This window comes from Trichosporon asahii (assembly GCF_000293215.1).
Source record: "Trichosporon asahii var. asahii CBS 2479 unplaced genomic scaffold scaffold00020, whole genome shotgun sequence".
Taxonomy (NCBI): domain Eukaryota; kingdom Fungi; phylum Basidiomycota; class Tremellomycetes; order Trichosporonales; family Trichosporonaceae; genus Trichosporon; species Trichosporon asahii.
The window spans coordinates 139,815-167,372 of NW_014040904.1; the positions used below are offsets into that span (position 1 = coordinate 139,815).

At 59.1% G+C, this 27,558-nt stretch overlaps 11 protein-coding genes and 3 non-coding genes across 14 annotated transcripts; 7 read left to right on the forward strand and 7 right to left on the reverse strand.

Moving 5' to 3' along the window:
* Window positions 1-729: 729 nt before the first annotated feature.
* On the reverse strand, window positions 730-1,785 carry A1Q1_00374 (2,3-dihydroxybenzoic acid decarboxylase, putative; the record flags this gene model as incomplete). The annotated part of the gene is made up of 1 exon (XM_014326023.1): window positions 730-1,785. The coding sequence occupies one exon, from the start codon at window positions 1,783-1,785 to the stop codon at window positions 730-732; it is 1,056 nt and encodes a 351-aa protein (XP_014181498.1).
* A 162-nt stretch (window positions 1,786-1,947) lies between these two features.
* Window positions 1,948-2,439, forward strand: A1Q1_00375 (uncharacterized protein; the record flags this gene model as incomplete). The annotated part of the gene is made up of 1 exon (XM_014326024.1): window positions 1,948-2,439. One exon carries the CDS (start codon window positions 1,948-1,950, stop codon window positions 2,437-2,439), a length of 492 nt encoding a protein of 163 aa, XP_014181499.1.
* Window positions 2,440-3,041: 602 nt separating this feature from the next.
* On the reverse strand, window positions 3,042-4,501 carry A1Q1_00376 (uncharacterized protein; the record flags this gene model as incomplete). The annotated part of the gene is made up of 2 exons (XM_014326025.1): window positions 3,042-4,369; window positions 4,453-4,501. 2 exons carry the CDS (start codon window positions 4,499-4,501, stop codon window positions 3,042-3,044), a joined length of 1,377 nt encoding a protein of 458 aa, XP_014181500.1.
* A 1,032-nt stretch (window positions 4,502-5,533) lies between these two features.
* On the forward strand, window positions 5,534-7,439 carry A1Q1_00377 (MFS transporter; the record flags this gene model as incomplete). The annotated part of the gene is made up of 3 exons (XM_014326026.1): window positions 5,534-5,784; window positions 5,971-6,213; window positions 6,287-7,439. The coding sequence occupies 3 exons, from the start codon at window positions 5,534-5,536 to the stop codon at window positions 7,437-7,439; spliced, it is 1,647 nt and encodes a 548-aa protein (XP_014181501.1).
* Window positions 7,440-8,091: 652 nt separating this feature from the next.
* Window positions 8,092-9,318, reverse strand: A1Q1_00378 (uncharacterized protein; the record flags this gene model as incomplete). Its single annotated transcript, XM_014326027.1, has 1 exon — window positions 8,092-9,318. One exon carries the CDS (start codon window positions 9,316-9,318, stop codon window positions 8,092-8,094), a length of 1,227 nt encoding a protein of 408 aa, XP_014181502.1.
* Window positions 9,319-10,137: 819 nt separating this feature from the next.
* On the reverse strand, window positions 10,138-12,119 carry A1Q1_00379 (siderochrome-iron (ferrioxamine) uptake transporter; the record flags this gene model as incomplete). Its single annotated transcript, XM_014326028.1, has 3 exons — window positions 10,138-11,426; window positions 11,599-11,870; window positions 11,911-12,119. The coding sequence occupies 3 exons, from the start codon at window positions 12,117-12,119 to the stop codon at window positions 10,138-10,140; spliced, it is 1,770 nt and encodes a 589-aa protein (XP_014181503.1).
* A 789-nt stretch (window positions 12,120-12,908) lies between these two features.
* On the forward strand, window positions 12,909-13,035 carry A1Q1_t120. Its single transcript has one exon. It is a non-coding gene; the product is annotated as a tRNA-Leu (tRNA).
* Window positions 13,036-13,778: 743 nt separating this feature from the next.
* A1Q1_t121 lies at window positions 13,779-13,885 on the forward strand. Its single transcript has one exon. It is a non-coding gene; the product is annotated as a tRNA-Arg (tRNA).
* Window positions 13,886-14,286: 401 nt separating this feature from the next.
* Window positions 14,287-15,628, reverse strand: A1Q1_00380 (uncharacterized protein; the record flags this gene model as incomplete). Its single annotated transcript, XM_014326029.1, has 2 exons — window positions 14,287-15,233; window positions 15,295-15,628. 2 exons carry the CDS (start codon window positions 15,626-15,628, stop codon window positions 14,287-14,289), a joined length of 1,281 nt encoding a protein of 426 aa, XP_014181504.1.
* Window positions 15,629-15,954: 326 nt separating this feature from the next.
* Window positions 15,955-16,071, reverse strand: A1Q1_t125. Its single transcript has one exon. It is a non-coding gene; the product is annotated as a tRNA-Leu (tRNA).
* Window positions 16,072-16,385: 314 nt separating this feature from the next.
* A1Q1_00381 (uncharacterized protein) lies at window positions 16,386-17,950 on the reverse strand (the record flags this gene model as incomplete). The annotated part of the gene is made up of 2 exons (XM_014326030.1): window positions 16,386-16,790; window positions 16,844-17,950. The coding sequence occupies 2 exons, from the start codon at window positions 17,948-17,950 to the stop codon at window positions 16,386-16,388; spliced, it is 1,512 nt and encodes a 503-aa protein (XP_014181505.1).
* A 1,221-nt stretch (window positions 17,951-19,171) lies between these two features.
* Window positions 19,172-21,237, forward strand: A1Q1_00382 (uncharacterized protein; the record flags this gene model as incomplete). Its single annotated transcript, XM_014326031.1, has 7 exons — window positions 19,172-19,355; window positions 19,688-20,232; window positions 20,326-20,364; window positions 20,449-20,500; window positions 20,579-20,769; window positions 20,825-20,908; window positions 20,980-21,237. 7 exons carry the CDS (start codon window positions 19,172-19,174, stop codon window positions 21,235-21,237), a joined length of 1,353 nt encoding a protein of 450 aa, XP_014181506.1.
* A 570-nt stretch (window positions 21,238-21,807) lies between these two features.
* A1Q1_00383 (uncharacterized protein) lies at window positions 21,808-22,710 on the forward strand (the record flags this gene model as incomplete). Its single annotated transcript, XM_014326032.1, has 2 exons — window positions 21,808-22,033; window positions 22,115-22,710. The coding sequence occupies 2 exons, from the start codon at window positions 21,808-21,810 to the stop codon at window positions 22,708-22,710; spliced, it is 822 nt and encodes a 273-aa protein (XP_014181507.1).
* Window positions 22,711-23,524: 814 nt separating this feature from the next.
* On the forward strand, window positions 23,525-25,550 carry A1Q1_00384 (uncharacterized protein; the record flags this gene model as incomplete). Its single annotated transcript, XM_014326033.1, has 8 exons — window positions 23,525-23,668; window positions 23,734-24,033; window positions 24,093-24,206; window positions 24,259-24,318; window positions 24,370-24,576; window positions 24,638-24,912; window positions 24,965-25,022; window positions 25,071-25,550. 8 exons carry the CDS (start codon window positions 23,525-23,527, stop codon window positions 25,548-25,550), a joined length of 1,638 nt encoding a protein of 545 aa, XP_014181508.1.
* Between the last annotated feature and the right edge of the window lie 2,008 nt (window positions 25,551-27,558).

Sequence of the window (27,558 nt, forward strand, 5' to 3'; positions counted from 1 at the left end):
AATCCCCTATCAGACGGACCGACGCTGCGGTCGGCGGCGCAGGGCGACAACCCGGTGCATAACCAGAATGAGCCTCGGCTCATCACCGTTCTCCGGTGAATACCTGGTGAGTACCGTGTGCATTCCTCCTCTCGCTCTGCTGGTTCGCTGTCGCTCGGCACTGATGTGGGGTTCGCCTGGCCAAGCTCCGTATCTCTCTGGGAGACTACCCGCAACTCCCGCGGCGTTCCCACGGCGCAACCCAATTCAGGCGGCTGCCCACTGAGAGACGTGGGGATGGCCGCGGGGGTCATGTGATAAAGCGCGGAATGAGACGTATCTCGGCTCCCCGCTCGTGAGGTTGCCGATTGCAGCACTATGACGCAGCCAGCCGCTCGACTCCGATACTACTGACGATGACTAACGGAAGAGACTGACAGCCGGGAAGAAGGGACAGGCGTGCGCTGCGCCGAACCGGACTTGGGCTTGGGAATGCTGTTTGCAAGAGATGCGGATATGAAGGATATCCTCCTTGCGTATACCGAAGGCTCCGGCGCAAGTAAAGGCCTTCTGACGCTGCGGAGGTTAGAAATGCCCTTCTCCGAGACATCCTGCCTCGCATGATCAGTGCAAAGAAGTGCAACAAGAAAGTAGACTGGGTATAGATGTTCATGAACCAAAAGCTACAACTTGGTGTGGTGCTAGTTTTAATGCGTGCGAATGCTGTGGATACACTGCTTCTGCTCTGCTCTAGTCGGCGTTCGAGTCGTAGAAGTCGCCGAGCTTGAAGAGACGCTTGGCGTTGTCTCGTCCAATGTCCTTGTACGCCTTGTCGCCGCCGACGGCCTCGGTGATCTCCTTCCTGTTGTCGTCGTACCATCCGCATCCGACGTCGATGTGCTCGTAGGGCGAGTCGACGGAGAAGAGGACGCGGTCGGCGCCGACGTGGTCGACGCAGAACTTGAGCGTCGGGGTCGAGAAGTTGCCCGAGGTCGTGAGCCAGATGTTGGTCTTGAAGTACTCGAGGAGACGCTTCTTGGCGAAGACATCGCCACGGGACTCGGCGAGCGGGCGCGAGCAGTGCTCGAACCAGTGGTCGATGCGCCAGAAGTCGCCCGGGATGTGCTCGCCCAGGTGGCCGAGAATGACCTTGAGCTTGGGGAAGCGGTCAAAGACACCGTTCGTGATCATGCCGAGGAGGTGGAGCGAAACGCCGTTCGCGAACGAGACGGGAGGACCGATCAGGTACTTGCGGTCGGCGTACTGCTCGCGGTAGTAGGAGCCGAAGGGCGGCTCGGGGTGCAGGTAGAAGGGGACGTCGAGGTCGACGCAGGTCTGCCAGAAGACGTCCCACTCGGGCTGGTCGTAGAAGATGTACGTCTCGCCGTCCTTGCCGGCGTGCTGAACGTCGTTGACGAGCGCACCGAGGAAGCCGTACTTCTCAACGCAGCGGCGGAGCTCCTCCGACGCCTGCTTGGGGTCGTGCATCGAGAGCGCGGCAAAGGCACCCATGCGGTCCCTGTGGTCCTTGATCTCGTTGGCGATGTAGTCGTTGACCTCAGTCGCGTACGCCTCACACTCGGCGCGGTCAAAGTAGCCCTGGGGACCGGGCGAGTAGACAGAGTAGATCGTGTAGCCGATGCCGTGCTTGTTCGAGAGCTCGAGACGGTTACCGCAGGGGTTCGTGATCTCCTCGAAGTAGCGCTCGCGGTTCTGGGGCGCAATGTAGAGCTCGGCCTTCTCCTTGGTCTGGGCAGCGAGGCGGGGGAGCTCGAAAGCCTCCTCAAGCGAAACCTTTCCGCGCATGATTGATCGTTGGTGGTGAGGAGGAGAGACGGTGAGTGATGTGCCAGTGGGGCTGGTTGATCGGCACTCGAACTCAATCCGGGACACTTTATACGTCTGCCCAACCCCGGCCGCAACCCCCGGCGACCAACGCAGACCTGGCTCGGCCATGCGGCCCCCGCGATGCGCTCAGCTGAGCCGCAGGAAGCCGGACATGGGAGTCACCCCCAGATTACCGTGATTCGAAATCAGTCGGGTGTACAGGGTGTACGGGCTATACCCCGCCTGGTCGCCAGGCCCGCCAACGGGGTACCAAATGGGGATCCCGCGGGAGCTCCGAGTGTGCCCACATATCGGCTCGCAGACTGCCCGCCTTTACCGCGGCCTGGTCATGTGCAGCAAGCCCCCGGGTACCTCTTGGTCACCATGGTCAGCTGCCGTGCAGTGGCGCAGCGGGACCTCCGAGGGTGGGCACTTACTGCAGGAGCGCAGGAATGCAGGGGTACAGGCAGTGGGGCTTGCAGGATCGCAGCAGGCCGTGCGGAACGTGGGAGACTCACTCTGGGCCGTGATAACATGATCCGAAAAGTTGCCGAGCCCGGAGTTCCCGGCCCCTCTGCCGTCGCGGTGTTGCCGAGCGTGCCGACTGAGCTGTCTGTCATAGCCCATTGCTAATGCCTATGCGACGCTCGTGTGCACCAGACTTCGGTTCGTCACGATATGCGCACATGTCCACGTGTGGATGTTGTCGTGACTTACATGCCATGCTTATCTCGGCACAAGGTACAGGACGGCTGTCCAAAGTTGGACCTGATCGTAGTTAACAGGTAACCTATTATAGAGGATGTACTTTCGATTCGTGTTCTGATTGGCCGACATTTCTCACCATAGCGACCGATTCACGTGACTCTCCCAATGCGCCGGCGGAAGCCGGCGCTGGTGAAGCTAGTCACCACAGTCCAGAGCGTAAGTAGTGGGGCTGGTGGAGCGCCGTAGTGAGTGCACGGAATGTATGCAAGATCCGGCGTCCCATCGTGCTCCAAATGAAGGCACGCAAATGGTGGTGAGGCCTCGGCGCGCTCCACTTAGTCGCCCAAGTGGTCATGAGACATGGTTGAGGAAGGAACCGGACGATCTCTTATGAGAGAAGTAAACAGGCAGTCAATGATGCAACCGTGGAGTAGACGTGATAACCGGAAATACATTCAGGAGAGACTACTGAGACTTCTTCCATACTATGACAATGGCGAACTTTTATGCAATGCTATGTGGTGCAATTAGGCGGTAGCGGTAGCGGGGACCGGGGCCTCAGCGGCGAGCTTGGCGTTGGCAGGGGTGGCCTTAGGAGAGGCGTTGAAGAGGTTGCCGTAGTTGTGAGCCTCGGAGGCGATGTGGGCCTTCATGTCGTACTCGTTCATCTCGTTGACAGTGAGGTATCCCTTCTTGGCAGCGAGGGCGGCGTCGGGGGCAGAGAGAGAGGTGAAGCCGATGCGCTCGTTGAGGTTCTCGGTAGCACGGGCAGAGGCGGCCTGGACGCGAGTGGCGCGGGGCTTGCGGATGTGCTCGTAGAAGTCGAGGCCGGCCTGGACGTTGTTCGTGAATCCGTAGTCCTTCGAGAAGATGATGCCGAGGGCGGCGGCGTCCTCGAGGGCAGTGCAGGCACCCTGCGACTGGTGGGGCATCATGGGGTGGGCGGCGTCACCAAGCAGGCAGACACGTCCCTTGTGCCAGGTGGGGTAAGGCTGGTGAACGTAGAGGCGCCAGGGCATGCGCTCGATCGAGTGCTCGATCAGCTTCTGGGCGGTGGGGTCAAGGCGCTTGTAGTCGCCAGCCATGATGTCTGAGACGGGAACCTCGGCGAAGACGAAGCCCTCCTGGGTGTGGTTGGTCATCTCGGTCGGCATGAAGCAGTAGAACGAGACAACGTCACCGCCGGAGCAGGGAGACATGACAATCTTATAGTAGCGGTTGATGTCGCCCTTCTCGAAACCACCCCAGAACTGGATAGCGGGGTCGGTCGCGTCGGGCATGAGGCCGAACTTCTCGAGATCCTCCTTGCGGACGTTGCAGCGGTAGCAGGTCTGGTTGGCCGAGTGGGTCTGGGGGGTGACGCCGATCTCGCGGCGGAGGATGGAGCGGATACCGTCGGAGCCGATAACGAGGTCGGCCTTGATGACCTCACCGTTCTCGAACTCGACGATACCGGCCTCAGGGTCGCAGCGCTTGGCGATGTGGTCGACGACGACAGAGGCGGGCTCTCCCGGTCCATCGGGCGAGGTAGCGGCCTCGAGGAGCATCTCGTGCATGTCCACGCGGTGGAACATGTAGTAGGGGATTCCCCAGGTCTTCTCGTACTCGTGCAGGTCGTAAAGGTTGAGGATCTCTCCGGTCTCCCAGTCGCGCATGACAAGCTTCATGAGCTCCACCGGTCGGCCGCGCTGAGGGTCGACGCCCCACTCGCGGAGCCACTTGCCACCGTTGGCAGCGCATGAAATGGAGGCACCGACCTCGACCTTGAAGTCGCGACGCTCGAAGATGGAGACCTTGTGGCCCGCGCGGCGCATGGCAACAGCAGCGGCCATGCCACCAAGTCCGCCACCAACAACTGAGGGTTAGCGCTGCGCACGAGCTCAAATTCCGCAGTGGCGACCAACTGTGGAGTGGCGCCGACGGCCAAGTTTCACTCACTGGCAACGTGAAGCTGCTTGAACTCGGGGTTCTTGTTGTCGATAGCCATTGTGATTGTGTTGTCGACTGTGGTTGGAGTTCGGGAGTTCGAGTGCTGGTTGATGGGGAGTTGGAGACTCACTCCGCTGTCACTTTATGCAATCCCAATGCTTCGCCGAACACATGATCCGGCGTCATAACATCTCGTGACAAGTCTTGGAACTCTGGAAACGGCTTGGAAAAAGCGCGGCCCTATGGAGGCAAGCCATGGGTGGGCCGCGGGATCGCCGAGACGCCGAGTGGTGGTGGGCAGAAATGGTAGCACCGAGGGATCTCCGCTGCCGCGGGCAACTCAGATAACAGCCGGCGTTTCCGGCCAGGGCTCTTCACGTGGAAATCGCGTGTTTCACAAGGGCATCCGACATTCCATGCATCGACATAAGAGGCGGCGTTGCCGTGGACCCCCACGCAGGTGAAACCTGTGCTTCTACATGCCTGCAGCCAGCGGACTGGATGGGCATGCTGAAGGCGTGGTGGGCTCCAGTGTTGAGGTGTGGCATTTCATGAAAATAATGGAAATTCTGGGGCCGACGAGGAGAAAAGCGGGGCCGCCTAAGGGTGGGGCGCCAAGACCCGGGGTGCCGGTGCCTTAGCCAATAGCCAGACGACATTGGCGAGGACAACCAGGACAAGCGGGGAAACAAGACCATGGGAGCCAGGGACGCGGGTCGGAGGATGTGGAGTTACGCATCAGCTCAGACCCAGAACCTCCCGGGTGACGCCCCTCTCCGCCGGTCCAGATCTGGCAGGTGGGCGTAGGCAGTAACCGAGAACGGGCGCAGAATCGTGAAAGATGTCCCTGTTGATTCCAGGTCCTCAGCTGATATCCGTTCTCATCAACACAACAGCTGACCAACGTAGACAATGGACTCGGACCTCAGGCGACCGACCCAAAGTGGAGTCTGCGGAGCCGCGTCGCGCCTTCTCCAGGTTTCGGTAAACCCTCTGGAATCGTGATTGCCGGTGGAGGGCGTATAAAGCCATCCGGCTGTCCCGGCTCGCCGCCCATCACCACTTCCCGACATCCACCCTCCTCTTCACCATGTCCAAACACTCCGTGGACAGCCCACCGCCCGACTACAAGGCCGAGGACCTGCAGATTGAGAACGAAAAGGGCTCGCCCGTGACTGCGGATCTCAAAGAATTGGCCGAGCGAGGTCACGCCGTCACCGACGAAAATGGCCAAGTTCTCTTCCATTTCGACCCCGTCGCCGAGAAAAAGCTTCTACGCAAGATAGATCTTTGGGTTGTGCCGACTGTTGCAATGCTTTACCTCTTCTGTTTCATCGATCGGTGAGTGAACACGTCTTCTGAAGTGAGAAAAGAGGAAGAGGATGTCAGAAAAAACGAAGGAGTGACCGGAGACCGCTATCGTCGAGTCGAAAGAGGATGACGTGACATGGAGCTCGCGATTTCGCGTCTACCGAGGCGGGTCTGGCGGCGACACGTGGTCGTGTAAGCTGCAGAAGCTAACGACAGGGCTAACATTGGAAACGCGAAGATTGCTGGGCTCGAGAAGGACTTGAAGATGAAGGGGTACGATTACAACATCCTCCTCACTGTTTTCTATGTTCCCTACATTTTCTTCGAGATTCCTTCGAATGTCGCTTGCAAGTACTTCGGCCCTAAGATCTGGATACCTTTTCTATGTCTTGGATTTGGCGTAAGTGTCGAAATGCGCGCAGAAATCGACTTTTTCGGCGGTGGATGGGTGGTGTTCATGTTCGTGGCAGGAATGTGGCGAAAGGCTTTTGCGCCGTTGTGGCCACCTCTCACCTGCTCTACCTGTCTAAAGCCAATGCGAGGTCTCAGATGCTAACTGCCAGCTCATGTCTCTCGCTACGGCCTTCGTGAAGAACTTCCACGCCGCCATCGCTGTCCGTTTTCTCCTCGGCGTCTTCGAGGCCGGAGTGCTCCCCGGTATCGCCTACTACCTCTCTCGCTGGTACCGCAAGGCTGAGCTCGTCTTCCGTCTCGCGCTGTACTTCTCCATGGCTCCGCTTGCTGGCGGGTTCGGTGGCCTGCTTGCGTCAGGACTCGTCACCCTCAAAATCGGCAGTCTGCACGGGTGGCCCTCGCTGTTCCTCGTTGAGGGTATCATCACCATGGGCCTGGCGATTATCTCCTACTTCACGATGACTGACCACCCCTCTACTGCATGGTGGTTATCTGCGGAGGAGAAGGCGCTCGCGATTGCCCGCGTGAAGAGCGAGAACGTGTCAACCACCGAGATCACCGAGAAACTCGACAAGACCAAGCTCGTAAGAGGCATCGTGAACCCCAACACGATGGCTGTGTCCTGGATCTTCCTGCTCGTCAACATCACAGTGCAGGGTATTGCTTTCTTCACCCCTACCATCATCGCCACCATCTACCCGAACGCCTCGGTCATTCGCAAGCAGCTGTGGACCGTGCCGCCGTACATGGTCGGTTTCGCGGTCAACCTCATTGTTCCCTTTATCAGCTGGAAGATCAACAAGCGTCTTCCGATCTTCATCATCTCGGCCTGTCTTCCGATTATCGGCTATATTATGTTCCTCGCGACAGACACCGGCGACGGCAAAGCGCGCTATGCCGCTGTCTTCCTCATCGTCAGTGGCGCCTTCCCCTTCGGCTGTCTTTGCAATGCTCAGGCGGCCGTCAACGTGCTCAGTGACAGCGCACGCTCGACAGCGATCGGCTGGAACGTCATGATCGGCAACATCGGCGGTCTCATCTCCACCTGGTCCTTCCTCCCCAACGACAGTCCCAACTACCCCATCGGTAATGGCCTCAACCTCGCGGGCAACGCAACCATTCTCCTTACCTCCGTCGCCTTGCTCATCTACCTCAAGGCAGACAACAAGAGGAGGTCCAAGGTCGACGTTCACCAGTTCCTGGAGGGCAAGTCGCCGAAAGAGATCCAGGACCTCGACTGGAAGAACCCGGCGTTCAGGTGGCACATTTAGGTTTATCGAGTAAAGTTGTACTTAATGGGTTATGGAATATTTCGCGCGTGGTTTTAGTGCGTCTGCATACTGTTGACGCGTGGATACGTGCGAACTTCATCGGAAACTCGCGAAATCCAGAGAGCCACAGAGGGTGTCGGGTGGAGGTGCGGGTGGGGGTGGAGGTGGAGGTGGAGGGGAGGCAACTCGCAGTGCACCCCGTGTTCAGCCCCGCATCTGTACCTCCTCTCACTCTTGTTTTTTCCACGTATGCGTTCCCCTGCGTGACTTGAATTTTTAACGGCCGACTACTTCCACGTAACTCACTAAGGCTGGAGCGAATACCCAGAGGTTGACGGTCGTCTCTTCGAATCGTCTCTTCGACACCCTCTTGCTTTCTCTTGCTTTCAGTCCTCCAAAGCGCGCGTTCTGTTACCCCTTCCCTTTTTTCCCCCCACGTCATCGCTCTTCCGCATCAACAACTAGTGGCTCTTGAGCCGCATCGACCATCATCATTTGACCACTACATGAGTAAGTATCGGCTCATAGGGCGTCAGGATTCCACTACTTTGCATGCTTCTCACTTCTGCTATACCTCACCTCGCCGCGAACTTATCTGGGCCATATGATGGCCGGCCGACAGGCAGCTCTCAAATGACTATAATGGACTGACTCAGATGTCCTCAACAGTGAAGAGGGCGGTGATGAGACTGACAAGCGTAGAGAACGAAATGTCGATGGCGTTGATGGCATTAGTCTGAGCCCAGGGCTTGACATTCTTGCCCCAGGGGTTGAGGATGCGGACCTTGACCTTGCGAATATCGGCGCCAGGGGTATAGTTCGTGTTCCTCTTGTCAATGGCCCAAGCGTGAGATGGGACGATGGTGTTGTGGGCCGATTTAAGGTCGTAGTCGATGGAATCCCAGAAATCGGGCGCGGACGTGGAGTTCGAAAAGACGCCAGAAACAAACGGCGCTCCGTCGGGCACTTCCCATGCCTCACCATTGAAGCTAGCACTGCCGAGGAAATTGTCGCCGTACTCGACAGAGGGCGTGCCAACCACGCACGGTTCGGGACCGGTAAGGCACTTCTCAAGGGCCTTGATGAGATTGTCGTCGAGACCGGTAAACTCGCGATTGAGCCTCTTACCACTGCGGCCCGTGAGAATCTCCAGCGCCTTGTGGGGCCAGATGCCTTGCATAGCGTTGTAGCCTCCGGGCTGGTCGGGATAAGACCTGATCTCGGGGTATGCGTCCAGAAGCTTGGCGGCCGCCTTCTCCACAAGCGGGACGTACCAGGACTTCGAAGGGCCGGCGGGCTGGTAGCCCAGGAATCGGTTGCACCAATCGGGTCCACCAATCTTGGCGGGGAGCTGGTCGTCGACGCGGACGATATGGTCTTTACCCAGCCACGTGAACTTGAATTCCCAAGTCGTGCCGTTAACCTTCACGCGGTCCTTCAAGTACTGGGAGTGGCCAGTCAGGGCAATAGCGCCAATCGAAGAGCCAAAGCCGCAGTCACCGACACCGCCCTGGGCGACGTTGGTGTCCACGAGGGGGGATGAGCCCTTTTCCCAGAGGTTAAGGGGGCCCGACGTGGCCTGGCGCGAGTACGCATAGTCGCAAGGGGAATCCTTGAAGAGAGCAGGCTGCTTGGTCGGGTCCAGAAGAGCCTTGACGTAGTCGACGCCAGCGCGAGGCTCGCGGGCAGGGGTACCGATGAGAGGAGAGTTCTTGTTGGTACCATACTTCGACCAATTCTCTTCACCGTCCCGCTCGAGAAGGGTGTCACGAGCGCTGAATGCCTCGACGTCGCGTGCCGCGACAGCTCCGTCGGCAGGGGTGGGAGCTGCGGTTGCGAGCTGGAAGAGGAGGAGAGCAAGCCAAATGCGGGAAGCCATGCTGGGTAGCTGAAGCTGGGTGTGTACGGAAAGCTTGGGGAGCTTGAGGTTTCTTGAAGCCAGCTTTACACCCTTCTTTTATACCTGACCGGCCGACAATGCTGTGCTCAGAACGGAGGCGTTGGTAGGGCTACGTTCCAGTGGGGTTGACGGTCACTGTTCTGTACGAGCGGCACGCGTGCTCATACGGCGAGTATGCCTTTCCAGACTCAACGTCGTTATCGTGCGGTTGGCCAGCGAGCGCCCTCGGAGGTTAGCGTTAGGGTTCGATCAGGGGAGCACAGAACCTCTGATCATCGTATATCCGAACCCCATGTTCTATCTCTGATAACTGACGCTATCAATGTTCGCCGAAGGCACCGATGCTGATCACGGAGCAGGGACAACGATGGGCTCGTGGTGCCATCCCGTGCTATGCGTGCGTCAGTGGCTTGGAGTTTAGCCAGTTCTGCCTATGTGCCGGTGTACCGGCAGCGGCGAGGGCGCCGCATCACCGAGCCCGGCCATCGCACCGGGGGTGCGGCCACGCGGACCGACCGCCGGGCCCGGTCTCCGGGCTAATTCAATAACAGGACAAACTTCGTAAGTTTCGTCAGTTTAGTGGCTTTTTAGTGCATTCGTGCTCCAATCGTCACGGCCTGAGCGCCGACATGAACTCTGTCTACACCATGTGCTGCGATTCCGCACAGTGGAATTGCACTCTATCTACAAGCGAGAGCGGGCCGTCAAGTCCTCTTCTTTCATTGCGTGCATAGCGTGAATACCGCACATTGGAATGATGGTGCCATCTGCAGAATTGTAGACGGACTAATGCTAACCTTAAGCTCCACGGCCACCCCACGCTTTGGCCTGCTGAGTGACCTCCTTGTCCTCCACTGCATATTGGTCGCTGTGCGAGCTAGTCGGGGATCTGCCAGCGATGTTGGGAAGTTCGTCGTCGGTGTCGTCATCCTCGACGGAACGTTTATCGGTGAGCACCGGATTTCCAATGAAGAGAGAGACGATGACGAGCGCTGCGCTGAAAGCCAAACCCGAGATGCACAGCAGACGCATCTCTGAGCGATAGGCTTCGTCAACTGCTGCGCGAAGCTCCGTCCCGGGCTTGTACTGCTGAATAAACTTGAGGGGGTTCCCATACACCTGCTTCGCGAGAGTCGCAGCGTTCGGCGCGTTAACACTCTCGAGCCCAGCTCGGATCCTCGCTTCCATTGTGTTCGTCCAGATTGCGCCGGTGATTGCAGCTCCCAGGGCGGCTCCAATCTGGAACATGCAGAAGTAGGTGGCGGTGATAATCGCCAGGTTCTCGTGGCGCACGGCCGCCTGTAGGCCGACCTGAACAGCGTTCTGGTTCAGCCCGCTTCCGATTCCCAGAATGACTTCTCCGGCAATCAGGCCACCGAGCGTTCCCTTGTCGTGTCCTCCACGGAAGTGGTACAGCAGGCCATACGCGACGGCGTAGAGGCAGGCACCAGCGATCGCGAACGGCTTCGGTCGGCGGACGTACATCAGTACCAAGCCAAGGACGACAACGGTGAGCGACGACGAGAACGTTGACAACTTTGAGATGCGGGTAGCACCCTCGACACCTTGACCGAACGCGACTTGAAGAGCGAAGTACAGGTACGTACTCTGCTGAGCACCGGTGATGGTGGACAGCAAGCCAGATAAGAGAGACAGGACGATGTGGCGCTGCCGCAGTAGCGAGAAGGGAAGCATCGGGTACGGTGCCTTGGTCTCCCAGTAAATGAAGGCAGGCACCACGACCACAATACCAATCAGGAAAGGAGCCAGCACCGGGGCCGTCTTCCACTTCGCCGAAGTGCCTCCTCCGAGGGTGAGTGGGATGAGAGTGAGCGCGATACCGGCTGACAGCAGGAACAGGCCGATCACGTCCGCCTTCCACAGGATGTCACGCCACATGCTTTTCTTCTTGAGGAGTGCGCCGGTCGTGGGGATGTTGGCAACGGTACCTCTCTTGCGCGCGCGCAAGATCAGCCTGGTCATGAGGACGACGAACGGAGCGAGCGCAGCAGGGTACACGAGTGCTTGAATGCCGTATCCCCAACGCCACCCGGCGTTCGACAGGGTTTTGGCGCCTACCACGCCGGCTGCCCATACGTTGATGATGTTCGGGAGGTACCTCTTCGTCAACACTCCGCAGCGACTTGGGTCACTTACACCAGGGATGAGAAGAGAACACGGTGGCGCAGACTTGTGGCGTCGGCAATGATGACATACAGGAACACTGTGCGTCAGTTTCAGCCCTTCTGTGAAGCCTACAATTCTGGGCCCCGTAGCCAAAGACATAGATTGCCCTGCCTCCGCACATGGTTTCGACGTTGCTCGAGACTGCCATGATAATACACCCGACAACGTAGAACAGGAAGCTGGCGTAGACCACAAAGGGACGACCAAAGTAGTCCATCATCTTGGCCCAAACGGGCTGCGATGATGCTGCGCAGGCAGAGTAGACAACGCTGATGGTTGCTGTCTGCTGGGCTGCATTCCAGCTGGAGATGGCTGCAGCCTGGAACGGCGTCATCACCAGTGCGCTCAGGCTGTGCGTCAGTGGCAGCCAGTCGCAAAGCTCACTTGCGGATGTAGGCGACGAGCAAGACGCCAAGGCAAAGGAGTGCAAAGTCCCCGCGCGTCATCACGGCCACCATGGCCTTGATGCGAAGCACACCCGGGGAGACCGCCTCCGTCTCCACCCTCTCCTGGTTCAGGTTCGGCATCACGCCGAGCGCACGGTCGGCGTCGGGCTCGGAGTGAGTTTTCGCGTCTTTGTCGCTGCTGGGCATGGCGTTGGGGATGGTGAATGGAGCAGTGAGGGTCACAAGGGTCAGATGCAACGTTGCCCGCTTTTTCTCGAACCCAATCAAGTCATGCGATGGTCGTCTGGCTGCGCATGACCCACGACAAAACGCAGACCGGCCGAAGTCTTGGCGGGTGTGCCTCGCGTGAGTTATCAGATAGCAGCGGCTCCCGTGATTTGACTGATTTCGGCCGATATTCACCGGGTTTCTGCCCCGAGACCCCTGATGCCCAAATTGAGGTCGATTCCGCACACCCGACGACGGTTGTGGATGTTCCAGACCTGGGATGGACTTCATGTGGAGAAGTGCATGAGTTATGTATAGGAAAGTGATGCAAGTTGTTGGGCGTGGTGTGGTGGTCATCTGGATCAATTCGTCATGATCTCGGTCCACAAGTACGCTGTGCACGACTACTCGCTTTGCGTCGCTTTCGATCTCCATGATAAGCGCCGCAAGCGAGCAGCTCGGCCGGTAACGTCTCCACTTGCATTGTTATACCCAGGTGCTGAGGAATGCATCGTGCCCATACCGCCGATGAGTCCGACAGCCGGGCGCCCATCGCCCTCTCTCTCGTACGAGCACGCGACCGGTTCAGCAATGACCAACCTCCCCTGCCACTAGACTAGTTCGGCAATGTGATCGACCACGCTAATCACCTTAGATCACAGTCATGAGCACCGGCCAAGAGCAGCGCGTGCGCTATTTTCAGGCAATTTCCGAGCTGTATAACGGCTGCATGCCACCCACCGCCTTGCGTGCACGCTTTGTGCAGCCGGCGAAGTGGCCGAGTGGTCTAAGGCGCTAGATCCAGGCGAATCTGGAACACAATCTGCGAAGCTCCCACGGGCTCCCAGCAGGTCTCTCTAGTCTTCGGGCGTGGGTTCGAATCCCACCTTCGTCAGCTTTTGCTGCGCCTAAGGAGGTGCCTGTATCAGAGTGATGGTGGCACGGGTGCTCAGAGTAGCTGGCAGTCTGACGGGTTATGGAAACGAACTTGGTCTGACAAGTTCGGATCGACATTACTCCTTGACATTGTGGGGGTGGCTTGAAAGAGAGCCCTGGAAAGCGGGGATGACTTGTTGATTCGCGCATACTGCCCTCGGCCAGGCGCAGACGCCCGGAAAGGACTACTCAGCGCTCTCCGGGATGTGCGCAGGGTAGCTGGGACTCACAGCACACCCATTTGTGAGCTGCAGATGGCGTGCGGCAGAGGGGCGACACTCAGCGGGTGAACCGAGGAGGGAGATGGGTCGGCGGCTCCGTCCATACGCCGAGGGGCATGGCAATGCAGCTAAGGGGAGATACCACCATTCTGCTCTGCTTCTGACGGGCGATGCTACCCTGCATCTCGATAGAGAAGCACTCCAGACGTACAGAGTGCCGCTTATCACATGCATAAGGTTGAAAGAGTTCGCGTGACGAAGATAAGGAGGCCTACCTGGTTATGATCGCTTGCTGAAAATCTTCACCTCCCTGAACTCCGTCCCCTTTCAACATTACTCCGAAGCCTCCTATCTACGCCTCCGAGCCTCCAATCTGCTCTCAGAGAGCCGCAAAGGATGCGCAAGCTACTGAAGAGTCCCTACATGGCGCTCTGAACCCTGGGCAAGACTTACCCAGGCTGCCTACAAAACTTTCATCCCCGGTCGCGTGGCCCAATGGCAAGGCGTCTGACTACGACTCGATCGCTGAGATCATCTCGGGGATTCAAGTACATCAGGAGATTGCGGGTTCGATCCCCGTCGTGACCTTTTTGGCTCTTCTGGACATGCATAGGAGGTCGGAAAGGTGTCGAAGAACGAAGAAAAGTTGGAAGAAGGAAGATAGATGGTGGGTGGGTTGATGGCGGAGGTGGTTTCGCGTGGTGGAGGTTGCCTACGCTTTTGCGGGCGCAGCGCGGAGCCTGGGGCTCTGGGGGTGCCGCTGAGCAGGACAGGGAGCAGTGTATGTGCTTTGGAGAGGCAGAGATTGCTGCAGTTTGACCGAGGTCTGGAGGTGAAGGTGCTCGGCGTGGCGGTGATCAAGAGTGGAGGAGTGCGACCAACGAAGCGACTCGCAGCACGCCTTCTGCTGGTTGGACCACTGCGGGATGCAACCTCGACTTGATCTAGTGATGCTAGCAATGCATTGGTACAACATACAGCAGGTCGCATCATCCCAGCACGCGCTCCGCCAGCTGCTCTATCAACCCCGGGCTGACAGCGACCACACGCCAGTCCCGCAGAGAGTCCGTCAAGATCCGCATCGTCCGCGCGAAGCTAAAGCTCCGAGCTGTGGCGCCCAGGGGGAGCCCGTCGTCGTCTTCGTCCTCCTCCTCCTTCTCGTCGGGTGCGTCTTCGCTCTGTGGCGCGTCTCTCCCATCCGTCGCTGGCTCCTCTTCCGGGAGCTGTGTCGCGGAGGCTTTCGGCGTAGCGTCCCCGTCGATGTCCTCGTTGACGCGGTCGCCGTGCCATGGCGTAAAGGCCAGTCGGCCCGGGGCGTGGTGCACGCTATACGGCCTCAGCTGGTCCACGGCCCGCCTTGCCCAGTCCAAGTATGCTCCAGCGCTGTCAAGCTCGGTGGCTCGGAGCTGGTGCGGCCAGCTGCCCACGCGTGCGTTGTTGCAGAAATCGGCCACACTCTGCGATCCCTGTCGCTCTTGCGTTTCTCGCGTTTCTTGCGTCCCCTGCGCCTTCTGAGCCTCCGTTCCAGCCAGAGCCTCCTTCAGCTCCCGCCTCGACCCGGCCCCAGCCGTGTTCTCCACGGCAACAAGACCCGGCCGGAGCACGAGCAGCCGGGCGTAAGTGCCGTTAACCAGCACGGCGCCCAGGGCCGTCCCGAACGCCTCGTGCGCACTGGCCAACTGGACCAGATTCTCCGCCAGCGCGAGGCGCGCACTGACGTCGCTTGGATCGCCCTCGCCGAGCTTGTGGGCCGTGACGAGGGAGTGGACCGCGAACGAGCCCCACTCGAGCGCTATGTTGAGGTCCGGGCTTGTCTCGGGAAACGCGGTCGAGCTCGAGTCCGTCGACGAGCCGGAACACGAGCGCGGCAGCAGTCTCTCGTCCGGATTGGGGCGGGATCGCGCCAGAGTTCGCTGTACGCTTGTTTCGCTGTACGCTATTCCGTCTGCCTGTCAGCGCTTGGGTCTATCTACACCCTTCGTCCCGTGGCGACGTACTGAAAGGCCGGACAGAGGACAGATCCCGCCTCATCGACACCAAGACGCGCGCCTCGACGTCGCCCGGCGTCATATCCTTTACGTGCCAGTTCACGATCGCCTCCATCTCCCCGTTCAGGCTCGAGAGCTGGCCCCCAGGCCAGGTGGGCAGGTTCACGAGGCGGTAGAGGGCGCGCTGCGCGTGCGTCAGGAACTGGGGCGGCAGCTCCCCCGACCGCCGGAAGCGGACATAGGTCCCGACCGTCTCCGCCGCAACATCGGTGAGTGGAGCTTTGCGGGCTTTGCCCGCGGATGACTTGAGTGTGGATTCAGTGACCGGGGACGCCGAGGGCATGCGGTGCTCGAGGGGTCAAGGGCGCAAGCTTGTTTGATGGGTGTGAGTGGCAAGAAACATCAAGAGTCAGAGAGCGATGCGATCGAGACGTTGAGCTTTTCCGCGACGCACTAATAAACTAAGCTGTCTCGGAGCATGCGGAGCTCAGCCTCGGGCTCTCGAACGGGCTGCGCTGTGTGAGAGGAAATGTCGGGGCCCCACAAGAGGTCACGCGGCAGGAGGCTCGCCCCCGTCTCCACCAACCACCTTCTCCTCGACTCTCTCCACCAACTTTGAGCCTTTTGGGATGCAAAAGGTTGGCGTAAGGAGGCAAGTGAATGCCCGCTTGACGAGAGTGGGATTCGAACCCACGTCCGAAGACTGCGGAGGAGCTCCGAGGATCCGATTGCTCGGAGTCGGGGTACACCTTAACACAGCGCCTTAGACCGCTCGGCCATCTCGCCTGTTGTGTTCGGAGTTCCGAGGCGCGGCTGAGGCGGGAAGCGGCTTCGGCGCTGATCTGTTAGCGTAGTACGCGTCTGGATATATGGTCGCAACGACCTGAAGAGCTGCAGGACCGGTAGCACACCGGCTGCCTCAAGTGCGGGAGGTGCCAGATAGTCTGAATTGTTTGCGTCTGTCTGTCAGAAGTGGGTGCTTCAAGGTTCACGGTGTCAGATTAAGTCAGATTCACATCAACAACATGCTATAGCCGCCTGCCCGGCGTTCGTTTTTTGCGTGTAATGGTACAGATTGTATGGTTGTTTTCGTTATGTCTCTAGTCCGTGGGCGGCTTGAACTGCCCATACCCCTTAGCCTCGTACAACAGATCCGTGCGGATGACGAGCTTGCCTCCGTCAGGTCCGACAGCGGAGCCCTCGTGCAGGAGCGAGCCGTGCGTGTCGCCGTGCGGGAAACAAAGCACTGCTCCCTGAACGGGGCGGACGGAGTGCGCGTCCATGACGCCCACCTCTGGGCTGGGTGTGAAAAAGGTGGTGCACCCAGTCTCATCGGGGATGTCGCTGCCTCCGTTCAGATAGACGAGGAGGGTGTAGCGCGACCAAAGCGGGTCGTCGGCGGGCTGCGAGTCGTGCATGTACTCGCCGGTGGGGGAGAGGCCGGCAGCGGGCCAGGCGCCATCGATATGGGGCTGAGGGTTAGCTAAACTTGCTCCGTAATGTAGCTATACGACGGCGGCATCCTGGAGGACACAACAGCCGGCTGCGCTCAACTCACCCTGTAAAGCTGGTTCTCAGTGTACTGGTACACGCGGAACCTCCTGTTGATACCCCGCACTCGGCCTCCTTGTCCGAGCCGCCCCTCCTCGTCAGGTGCGCGCTGGGGGACAAACTCCTTGATCTGGTTGTAGAAGTGGTCATGGAACTGGTGATCGGCCAGCCAGACGAAATTGCGGGCGAGGATACTTGTCTTCTGCGTCGCAGATCCCTCAGCGGCCTGGTCCTTCTCCCAACCGTGCGCTGTGGCGGCGCGCACAATCTGCAGACACTCGTCGGGTGTGAACACGTCAAGAACGAGGAAAGCGCCAGGGAGGCCTGGGACGTCGAGCTTGGTCGGCTTGCGTCGCTGAGCGGAGGGCGTGAGACGGATCGCACCATCGTCGGAACCCCAGACAGTGGAATCGTAGAGGTTTGGCGGACGGCGCTCGTGTGCGCGCACAAAGTGGACAGACTTGAAGCCGGGGTAGGGCAGTGTCGGGGGGATGTCGAACAGCGTCTCGGAACGCATGAGCGGCCAGAGACTTATCTCGCCCTCCACGGGTCCGCGGGCGGTCCATACCCTCGGCCTCTTCACGAGTGCTCGAGAGACCTCGCCTTCACCACGCTCGCGCGCTTCCGGGCCCGTGTCGCCAGCAATACGCAGAATCATGTCGAGACACCGCAGCGCCTCGGGGTCGCCTGGAGTTCCATCGGGGTTGGACGTCGCATCACATTCGCGGACCCAACGCTGGAGCGCGCCGAGCTTGGGAGGCAGAGCCCGCGCGTGCATCTCGAAGAGAAGCACGAGGGCGTCCGTGAATCGATAGTCTCGGAGGGCGGCCGAGATGCGCGATGTCAAGCTCGCACCAAGGGTGGCGCCCTCGGCCATGACGCGGTGCAGGTCATAGACACCCCGCTTCAGGTCCTTCATATCCTTGCCCTGCAGCAAGCTTGGGTTGGCAGCGAGAGTACGCAGGACATCGACGGCGGACTCAATCTCCTCGGGAAGTAGGAGCTCTTCGGCGGGCGGAGTGGGGAGGTCGTGAGCCGGCCGCTTTGCCGGTGCAACAGGGGCGGCAACGTTCTGGCGTTTCCGCTTCTTGGCTTGTTCGGCGCGCTTGCCCATGTCGTTTGTATCGATGTTGTGGAGAAGGGCAGCCCTCGGTGTCGGACTTCTAGCAAACAGGCTCGGATCATGTCGGCGGCAAATTTCGCAAGGCACGGGGACTCGAAGCAGGCCTATCTGTCCATGTGGCCGGAGATCAGTGTATGTCCGTTAAGCCCGCAGCCCAGGATCCTGCCCGCCGCAGCCGCCCCAAGGCGAGGCTCGTGTCTCAAGTCGACGCCATTTTCGGTGGTTTCCTGAATATCCCATCTTTCGGGTCGAGTCACTGGCCGCATTGTGCATGGCGGTGCAAAGCATCTGTGGAAGCAACCCCGGGAGAAGAGAAAGGTTCAGTAGCCTCTGACATCACCAGCAGGACGGGGAGGACGACTTGCTGCGAGGGTTTGGGCGCAGCTCGTGCGCCGACCCCTCCTTCCCATCATGCCATCCTGGTCATCCCTTCGAGATTGACTGACTGATGCCCGCGGCGGGCACCCCCACCGATGCCAAGCATGCCTTTGGGATGTCCGTCGAGCGCTGAACAGTGGGGTCGATGGGGTTCGGTGAGAGCTCGTGTGCCTTGCGCCGCAATTCGAGGCAATTGTGTTCCGCCCCGCAGGTCCGAGTCTGCCGGCATGGTCATTATAATTCGACGTGCCCGAAGGTCGAGCGGGAAGTGGGGAAGCGAGGGCTTCCGCCCGCGAGGGCCGCTCTGCTCATCAACATTGCTCCGTGCTTCGTACGCGCATCCGAGCGACGCTCAGGGGCTTGAAGGAGGTGTACGTGATCTGAACTTGCTGCCTGTGATCTGAGAGCTGAGAGAATGGCAACAGAGCGAAGCGTGCAGGTGTCGGTCAGCTGTTTGGGGTGTGTTTCATGTCCACTCAGGACCATCCGGGGTCCGTTTGCTCAACTCGCAGCCCTCCCTTCCCCTTCTCTCTCACACGATCCACTCGCCCACTTGGGGCACTCGCATGCATCATAAGCTCAAGGTCGTGCATATGCATACTGCAAGGGCACTTCAAGGCACTATGGCCGCGTTAAGTGTCCCAGGCGACGAAACATGCACAGCAGGGGAGTCACCCCGCGCAACTGCGATCAGCCTGCGCCCCGCCCACACTCCTCCTGGACCCTCCTTTGGGCGTCCTCTCGACTCGTTGGAGTCTGATCCAGCTTGCTTAGCACTGTCAGCTGCAACTTTGACTTGACTTCACCAACTCAGTTAACTCAAAAGAACCGGGAATGCTCCTTCTGCTCTGGAAGAGAGCGCTGCTCCTCGCCGCCGCTGGCCTGCTCGGTCTATGGTCGCTGTTCACGGCCACGACGTCCGACTCCTTGCACTCTCTCCCAGCGCTGGATCGACTCAGCAATCTCGGGAAGGACAAACCGCGCGTCGCCATCCTCGAACCGACATCATATCATTCAGGTGAGTTCTGCTCTCTGCTTCGTGATCCTTGCTGCTGGTCGTTGTGGTGTCGCCTGTGGAAAATCCTCCTCGCACAGGGGTTTTTGTTGCGAGTCCCGTCGCCGTGCTCTACAACGTCACCGGAACTTCGACACCCTTCCCTCTCTGATATTGCCACCCCGTCTGGCAACAGCTCTCCTAGCTTTCTCGTTCTCGCTAGTTGCTCTCCTGATCCGCGATGCCGCTAACGCTCAGAGGTCTTCGGTGCCCTTCTCTCCATCCTGCGCAGCCTCCACATCGAGCCACACATGTACCGTAAGGCTGAGAGCGGGAATTGCCTAAGCTAACATCAGGTGTCGCTGGAGAATGGACCGAACTCGAACAACTATTGCAAGAGCCGGAGCCAGCGCGCATCGAGGAAGTCAAGCCTCTCCTGGAGGCGAACATGTTCGACGTCGTCATTGTCAACACTTGTAGGTCCTCCCTCCCTCACTACACACCTCCGTCTCGGCGGCGATCACGGCATCAGGGCGGTGGAAAGAACTGCGATCGTCTCGTCGTTCATGCAGCCTCCGCCACCCCCGAGACTTTTGCCCCACTCATATCCAGCTATTTGGAAAGCTTCTCTCAGCTGACGCCAGGCGATGACAAGTTTTGGCACAACCACGACTCGATCTGGGCGGCGCTCGGCAACTCGACAGCTCGCGTGCTGTGCACATTGCATGAGGGGGAGTACTTTGGCCGCGACGAGGTGAAGGCTCACCTGCTCCCTGTCCGAGACCGAGTCTCAATGCTGGCACTCGGTGCACACACGGCACACCTGCTTCGTCGTCAACTGCAGAGGTGGGCGAAGGACGAGTGGGAGTGGGAGGGCGTGCAGGTCTATGATTATGCGCCGGTGAGTTTGGGTCTTTCATCCCACTAAGCAGAGGCAGGAAAGAGGAAGGTGACAGGGACGGCTTCGATGACTTGGTAAATACTGACATCGCAGGTGTTCACTCTTCCACTCAGTGTTCGAAGGAAGGAACCAGTGAGCTTCATTGAGGAACAGGTTAACTGATATCAGCCATCAAGAAGAGTACGTCACGCAGGCGTGCTGGGCCGCATCTCACAGGGCAACCGCGACTATGAGGGTCTCCTCTCAGACCTCGAAAGAAGCATAATGGGTAAGTCACTCCCCCCCTTCCCAACACGGCCACGCGTCCCGCCAGCTCTCTTTGATAGGGTTTTCAGCTGACATCCAGCCAACCCCGAGGATTGGGGCTATGTGCTCTCCGACGGCAAGCTGGCGCCCCAGGACGACGCCTTCACGCTCCACCTGGTGGGCATGAAGGAGCAGGACCTTCAGTTCCCCTCTGCCCTGGTTGACAGTGGCGCGCTCAAGTTGCACGAAGGTGTGGACACGCTCGAGTACTACCGTCTCATCGGGCAAATGGTTAGTCTACTCTGAGCTTCCTAGTGCGGTCGAAAGCCATTCAGCTGACAGGCAGGACATCATTGTTCCCGCATTCCGGAACGAGCGGTACGTTACTGAGCGCGCGAGCGCCTCCATCCCGGCAGCCGTTATGGCGCAGGTGAGTATAACCCCCCAGGCCCTTCAGTTTTCCATCCAGCTTCCCGACGGTTGATTGTCAGCTGACTCCAGACACCCCTCCTCGCCACCGTACCAATCGTGGAAGCGTACACCTACCTTGACCCATCGGCGTACCTCCTGCGCCCGATGGGCATGCGGCCTGCGGAGGCGTTGAGACACCTGCGCCTGGGCCAAGATCCGTGGGTCGCGGCATTCGGCGAGGCCGCCGCCCAGAGCACTCACAAGGCAGGGAAGAAGTGGTGGTCACCGTCGACAGTGAGGAGGGTGCAAAAGGACAACGAGAGGCTGTTCCGAAAGCTGCTGTATTAGTTAGATCACATGTTATCTCGTGTTCCTTCGATCTCAGATGAGGACAAGGGCTGGATCGGGTCAGTGGGTGATTTAGTTGCCGATGGATGGACACTCGAAGGCGGCGAATTCTCTATGACATCATCAGGCTAGCCGACCGTTCCAACTGTCACAGTCACTATGTCGTTGTTGAGGATAGCTTACGGCCGAGTCCACAGCATGCACTCCGCGGGATCGAGGCTGTATGAGGCTCGTGCAGAAGCGCAGTCGACGTTGAGCGCCCTAGGGATGATGATGACCAAGCTGTCGCATGCGGTCGCATGAGGGCACTAACGGATGACCAAGCACCTGCGTGGTCAGGTGACCGACTCGGATCGGCATATGACGCGCCGTCGACTCCGCGAACTACCACTCAACGTTGAGTCCGATTCCGGCTATTTAGGCTCCAGGAGTTCTCACAAGCAAGACACCGCGTTGCCCACTCCCGCTCTCACTGCTCGCATCTCCCTTCTCACTTTCCTCAACCGCACCTTTTCCTTGCTTCTCCTTTGACCTCATCACACTACGGAAGCCGGCAACGACAACGACATCATGAGCTCCAAGTCCGCAGCGACCGAGGCGCAGAACGGCTGGACCGCCGTCCCCGTCGACCCGGCCAAGATCCTCCACGGCAAGGAATATGTGCACGCACCTGAGCCGCTCGATATCAGTGACATCCCCTGGCCCAAGTCGGACGTCGTCGACAAGATCCACCAGATCTGCAAGGACAAGCTGCCTGAGAAGGTGTACAACCACTCTATGCGCGTCTATTACTACTGTGAGTGCCTGCACAAGCGTGGTCGATGGCGTGGACGAGTCTGCCTGTCATTGAGATTGAGTCGGATGGACTGGGGGTGAGCTCTGGTCGGGCTACCCTCTACTCATGCGCAGACCCGTGCGATTCGGCTCGCACCGCTCAACACTGCTCGTCTGCACGCGGCGCTCGCATCACTCAGGCTAACAGCAGGCTACGCCATCACGACCCAGCAGTTCCGCACCACGATCTCCCTCGACACGCTTGCCCTCGCGTCGCTGCTCCACGACATTGGCGCAACACCTGCCAACATGCACTCGACGCGCATGTCCTTTGACCTGTACGGCGGCATCCTGGCGCTGAACATGATCAACGAATCGGGCGGTGACAAGGACCAGGCCGAAGCCGTGTCCGAGACCGTCATCCGGCACCAGGATCTCGGCACAGAGGGCAACATCACGTTGCTGGGGCAGGTGATCCAGCTCGCCACGCTTTACGACAACATTGGCGCTCACCCTGGCATCATCCACGAGAAGACTAGGGAGAGCGTGAACGACAAGTTCTCCCGCGAGGGGTGGCTCGGCTGCTTTGCGGAGACTGTCGAGGAGGAGATGCGCATCAAGCCCTGGTGCCACAGCACTCACGTCAAGGACTTTGCGAAGACTATCCGCGGGTGCGAGTACTGGAAGCAGTATGGCTAGGTTCGAAGATGCATGGGTCCAAATTGATTGGGACTGACGAGTCGCTTCATCATGGATGGAATCACCTCTCCGCAATTCAACCTCTTGTGCTTCGCGCATCTCTGACTTCACTGACCGCTCTGCACCTCTGCCTCACTTGTCTTTCGCATTGGATCCATCCAAACCTTGCAGCACTAGCAGGCCACAACGGCTTCGATACTGGACTGCGATCTGTTCCAAGTGGATCCGAGCGATTGTCAGCTGCTCACTTCCGGGCTTTGGCATTACAGTCCCGACAATCTGCCTGCAATACCATCCCGCGTTCGCGCGTAGACAGTGACATGAAAGCAAGCCTATGCAGATGTTCTATACGCTGTATAGACGTCTTGAGAGTGAGGATATGTGGTACCACTATACCACTTCCGTCGTTCCGAGATTATACGCGCTACTATAGCGCTCCTACATACTGCCCTGCGCCCCTCCTTGCCACCAGCGATTTGCGCACCTATCCACCGTACCTACGCATCTCACGCGCACCTACACCGCCTGCCTGCCTGCAAGCCTGCAGGATACTCCCGCTCCTCGCCGTCCGCTGTCGCGCTGTCGTCAGCTCCATCTTGCTCGATCACAACACGTCCTTCCTCACCACCACTACTAGGTGATTAAGCTCCTTCAGACCGTCATTCGAACGCTGTAAGTGTCACACTTCTGGCAGGGCCCACAGCCGAAGGGGCAACGGATTTGGGAAGTATCCGGTCTCGTTGCGTCGCGCTACGTCTCTGACACCAAGCTCACGGACGGGTCACGATTAGGTTGACTGCTTTAGTCTTACGCGATGGTCTCCACGCCCAGTCCACCCAAGCCCAGCAGCTTGACTGGCAAGCGGCGCAAGCGGTCGGCACCCCCTTCGCCCTCTTCGCCCCAGTCGACCTCTACGGCGCAGCGCACGAGCATGGTCGAGGGCCTGCGGAAGAAGTCGGTGAGTCTCTCTTGATCGTTGCTACAGGGGCAATACCTGAGGGTGTCCCCTGCTAACAAATGCAGAAGCTTCTTCCCAAGGCAGACGAAGTACCCCAACTCCCCGTCCCGCAAGGCCTCGGCCTCAACCTTACCCCTCACCAACAGCAAGAGCTGCTCGAGATCACACTCGACTCTCTCAGCGTCATTAATCGCTTCCGCGAGTTCTGGCGAGGAGTTGAGCAGCCTTCGAGCCAGGCTGAGGCGGCAAGTGATGAGCCGCTCATCGACCTCCTCTCCTCTCCCGAGGAGACCGAGCCCGCACCACCTCCCCCCCCCCTCCTTCCCCCCCTTTCCTCACTATCCTTTTTACACCTCGAAGCCGCAGTCGGCGAACGAGGAAGACCCCGCCAAGACGCACGACGCGGCTGAGCCCCTCATTTCAGGCACTGGCCAGCACAAGGCTGTCTTCGGTGTGCACCCCGCAGCGATCGCTACAGCAACCGCCCCCGGCCGCGGCGCCAAAGCCCGCCCCCGAGAACAAGAGCCGATTGACGAAGGTGAGGTCAACCTTCGGGGATCCTTTTTCGGAAAGACTTATTGACGTTTCAGGAGGAGATCATCGCGAAGCAGGTCACGTGCCTTAGAGAGCTCCTCTCGGGGAAGGAGGAGGTAAGTGCCCATACATCGTACATGTTCCCATGCTCTTTCTAACAACAACAGATCACTTTGACAAAGAAGGACTCGCGTGCCCGAGTCTGCCGAGATGAGCCGGTCGTGAAGAAGATCTCGGACCTGATGAAGGACCCTCCCGGCCCACCTCCGGTAATCGCGATCCCGGTGCCCCGCGAGAAGATCCCGAACGGGTTCGAGAAGGGCCGCCTCGTCAAGTTCCACTCGTTCGGAAACCCCCATCTCCGACCCCGAGGAGTTCGGCACGACCCGTTCTGAGGACTTATTGGTGACGGTCATCGGCCCGCGAGGGTACAAGATCTTCTCCTTCACCGCCGACGACATCCCCGAGGGCGCTGAGCGGCAGTGGAAGCGATTCCTTCTCTGGCTCACGATCGCTGGCCAGTACCTCAGAAGGGCCATCGCGGCGGAGAAGGCGGCGGAGAAGGCCCGGCGCTCGGCCGAAGACACCTCGTCGACGGCCCAGACATCGATCCCGTGCGCGCACGGCCCACGTCGAGCGCGTCAACGAGCGCCCAAGGTCCCGCGTATCCCGACAACACCGCGTCTGAGGAAGGCAGCAAGCCGTCTAAGGTGAGGTCAACCTCCGGGCAATCAGCTCTTGAAAGGCTTACTGACGTTTCAGGAAGAACAGCGACAAACAGGCAGCCTGCCTGAGGCAACTTCTGGCAGGCACTAGAGAAGTTAGTGGCCATCCGTCGTGCATGATCCCTTACCCTTCCTAACAACAGGTCACGATCAACCGCAGGGATGCCCGCGCGCGCATCTGTCGGGACACCGACATTATGCGGGACGTCTCTGACCTGATGGGCGACGACCCGCCCGGCGCGGTGCCCGTCATCTCCATGCCAATCCCGAGGGAGAAGCTCTCGAAGTCGTTCGATACTGGACGCAAAGTGCGCGTCCTACTCACGGACGAGTACCTCAGCTCGATTAAGGAGGACAACATCGCGCAATACACCAACTCGCGCTCGCACGAGCTGCGGGTCGTCATCATCGGACCTCGGGGCTTCAAGGTAGCAGAGTTCACTCCAGCCGAAGTTCCCTCTAGTGCTGAGCGGCAATGGCGCCGGTTCATGCTCTGGCTCGGGGTTGCATGTGAATGCCTCCGAGACGTCATTGCCGCTGAGGAGGCGGCCGCCGAGGCCGAGGCCGATGCAGAGCGCAACGAAGAGGCTGCGCCCTCCCCACCCCCCAGCACGCGCAGCTAGCCTCCCCGTTCGAGTAACGCTGTAACTAGGTCGCTTTATGTACAACTCCACGCATGAGCTAGAAGAATGATGCAAGGCCCCTCCAGCGACGATCCTTCTCTTAAACTTATGCGGCCTTTATCGGGTATCCTCGGCGCGCGCAACTCCACCGCCTCCGCCAAGCGCCGAGATCACCCAGACCCCTTACATAGTGCTGGCAGCGTAGAAGAGAACATCCTGCTCGGACGGGTTCCTGCTCTGGCTCGGCGTTGCAGGCAAATGCCTCTGAAACGTCATTGCCGCTGAGAAGGCGGCCGCCAAGGCCAAGGCAGAAGGGAACAAAGAGGCTGCGCCCTCGCTACCCTCGTCAGAGGCGCAGAGCACCCCCTCCGCTCAGACGTCCGATGCCCCTCAACCCAAGGCTCCCCACCGCCCAGCACGACGTCTATCGCCGAGGAGGTGCCTAAATGGGAAGCTGGCCACCCGCGTCGCATGACCTTTTAGCACACAACGTAATGCGCGAGAACCATACTACCGATCCCCCGAATCACACACGTCCCATTGTAAACAACACAATGCATAAGATAGTCTTCAGAAAGAATGGCGCAAGGCTTTCTCCAGCGCGGAGAGGAATCCCATGTCCTCTGTGCTGTCTCCGCCTTGACAGCCTTACAACGAAACAATGCGGTCTGATGCATCACCAGTGGGCCAGACCCGTCTAGAAGGTGGGAAATGGCAAGATCTGAGTTCGGACACTTGTCTCCTGTCATGTCTCACTGACGCTGGAGCTGGCTTGGAGCCTGGTTCTGAGAGAGGATCTGAGAGCTCGATGACATGGCACCAAAAGTGGTGCTGAAGGTCCTTGGTTGTCGTGCCCAAACTGTGCTGAACACACTGCATTCTCGTCCCGCCAATCATCTCGAACTCTGGCCTGCAGGCAGTCGATTCAGCGCCTAACCTGGTTACGATTGTGACTGGTGCTGGGTTGGCTTCGGCTGCCAGAGCCAGCGCCGACAGCAAGTCAATCTGTTGGAAGCCGTAAGGTGGATGGGGTGGAAGGGGTGGACGCAGTGGACGGGGTGGACATGTGACTATTCGGAACCCCCCATTGCCAGTGTCCATTCGGAACCCCCCATTGCCAGTGACTGTTCGGAACCCCCCATTGCCATCGACTATTCGGAACCCCCCATGACCAATTGATGACAGGAGCGAGGGAGCTTGACAAGGTGGACAGGGTGGACGGGGTGGACGGGGTGGACAGGGTGGACGGCGTGGAAGGGGTGGACATGGTGGACATGGTGGACACGTGAGTATTCAGAACCCCCCATTGCCAGTGACTATTCGAACCCCCCCGCTGCCAGTGACCATTGGGCGGCCGTTTCACCCCCCACTGGGACCTCACTGACTTGCAAGGTTCTAGTGTCGAAACTGGACTTGTGCTGCAAGTATAATGGGGACTGGAATTGGAGGGCCGAATATAGGTACCTGGACCAAGTGCGAATGCTCACTCTGTGTCATGCAGCTGCACAATCGAGCCAATACTTGCCAGGGCAGCAGTTTCACCCCACAGCTGAGACCTCGCTGACTTGCAAGGTTCCAGTGTCAAAACTGGCCTCGTGCTGCAAGTATAAACGGCAGAGAGTTTCTCACTGAAAAGCTTGACGGTGGGCTGACATGGTGTATCAGAACCAGATGTGAATGCTCACCCCGTGTTATGCAGTTGCACGAGGGAGCCAATACTTCCCAGGTTAACAGTTTCACCCCAGATCTGGAACCTCGCTGACTTGCAAGGTTCTAGTGTCAAAACTGCACTCAGGCTGTGTGCGCGAATGAGAGTGAAATTCATACTCGAAAAGTAGAAATGGGGCTTGGGGGTCACCCTTCCTAGAATCGCACTTTCCCACGCTTGCCATGCCTCACGATCCTATACTGGGGCCACGTGCGACTGCTCACTCTGTGTCATGCAGATGCACAATCAAGCCAATGCTGTCCAGGGCAGCAGTTTCACACCCCAGATGGGGTGGACGGG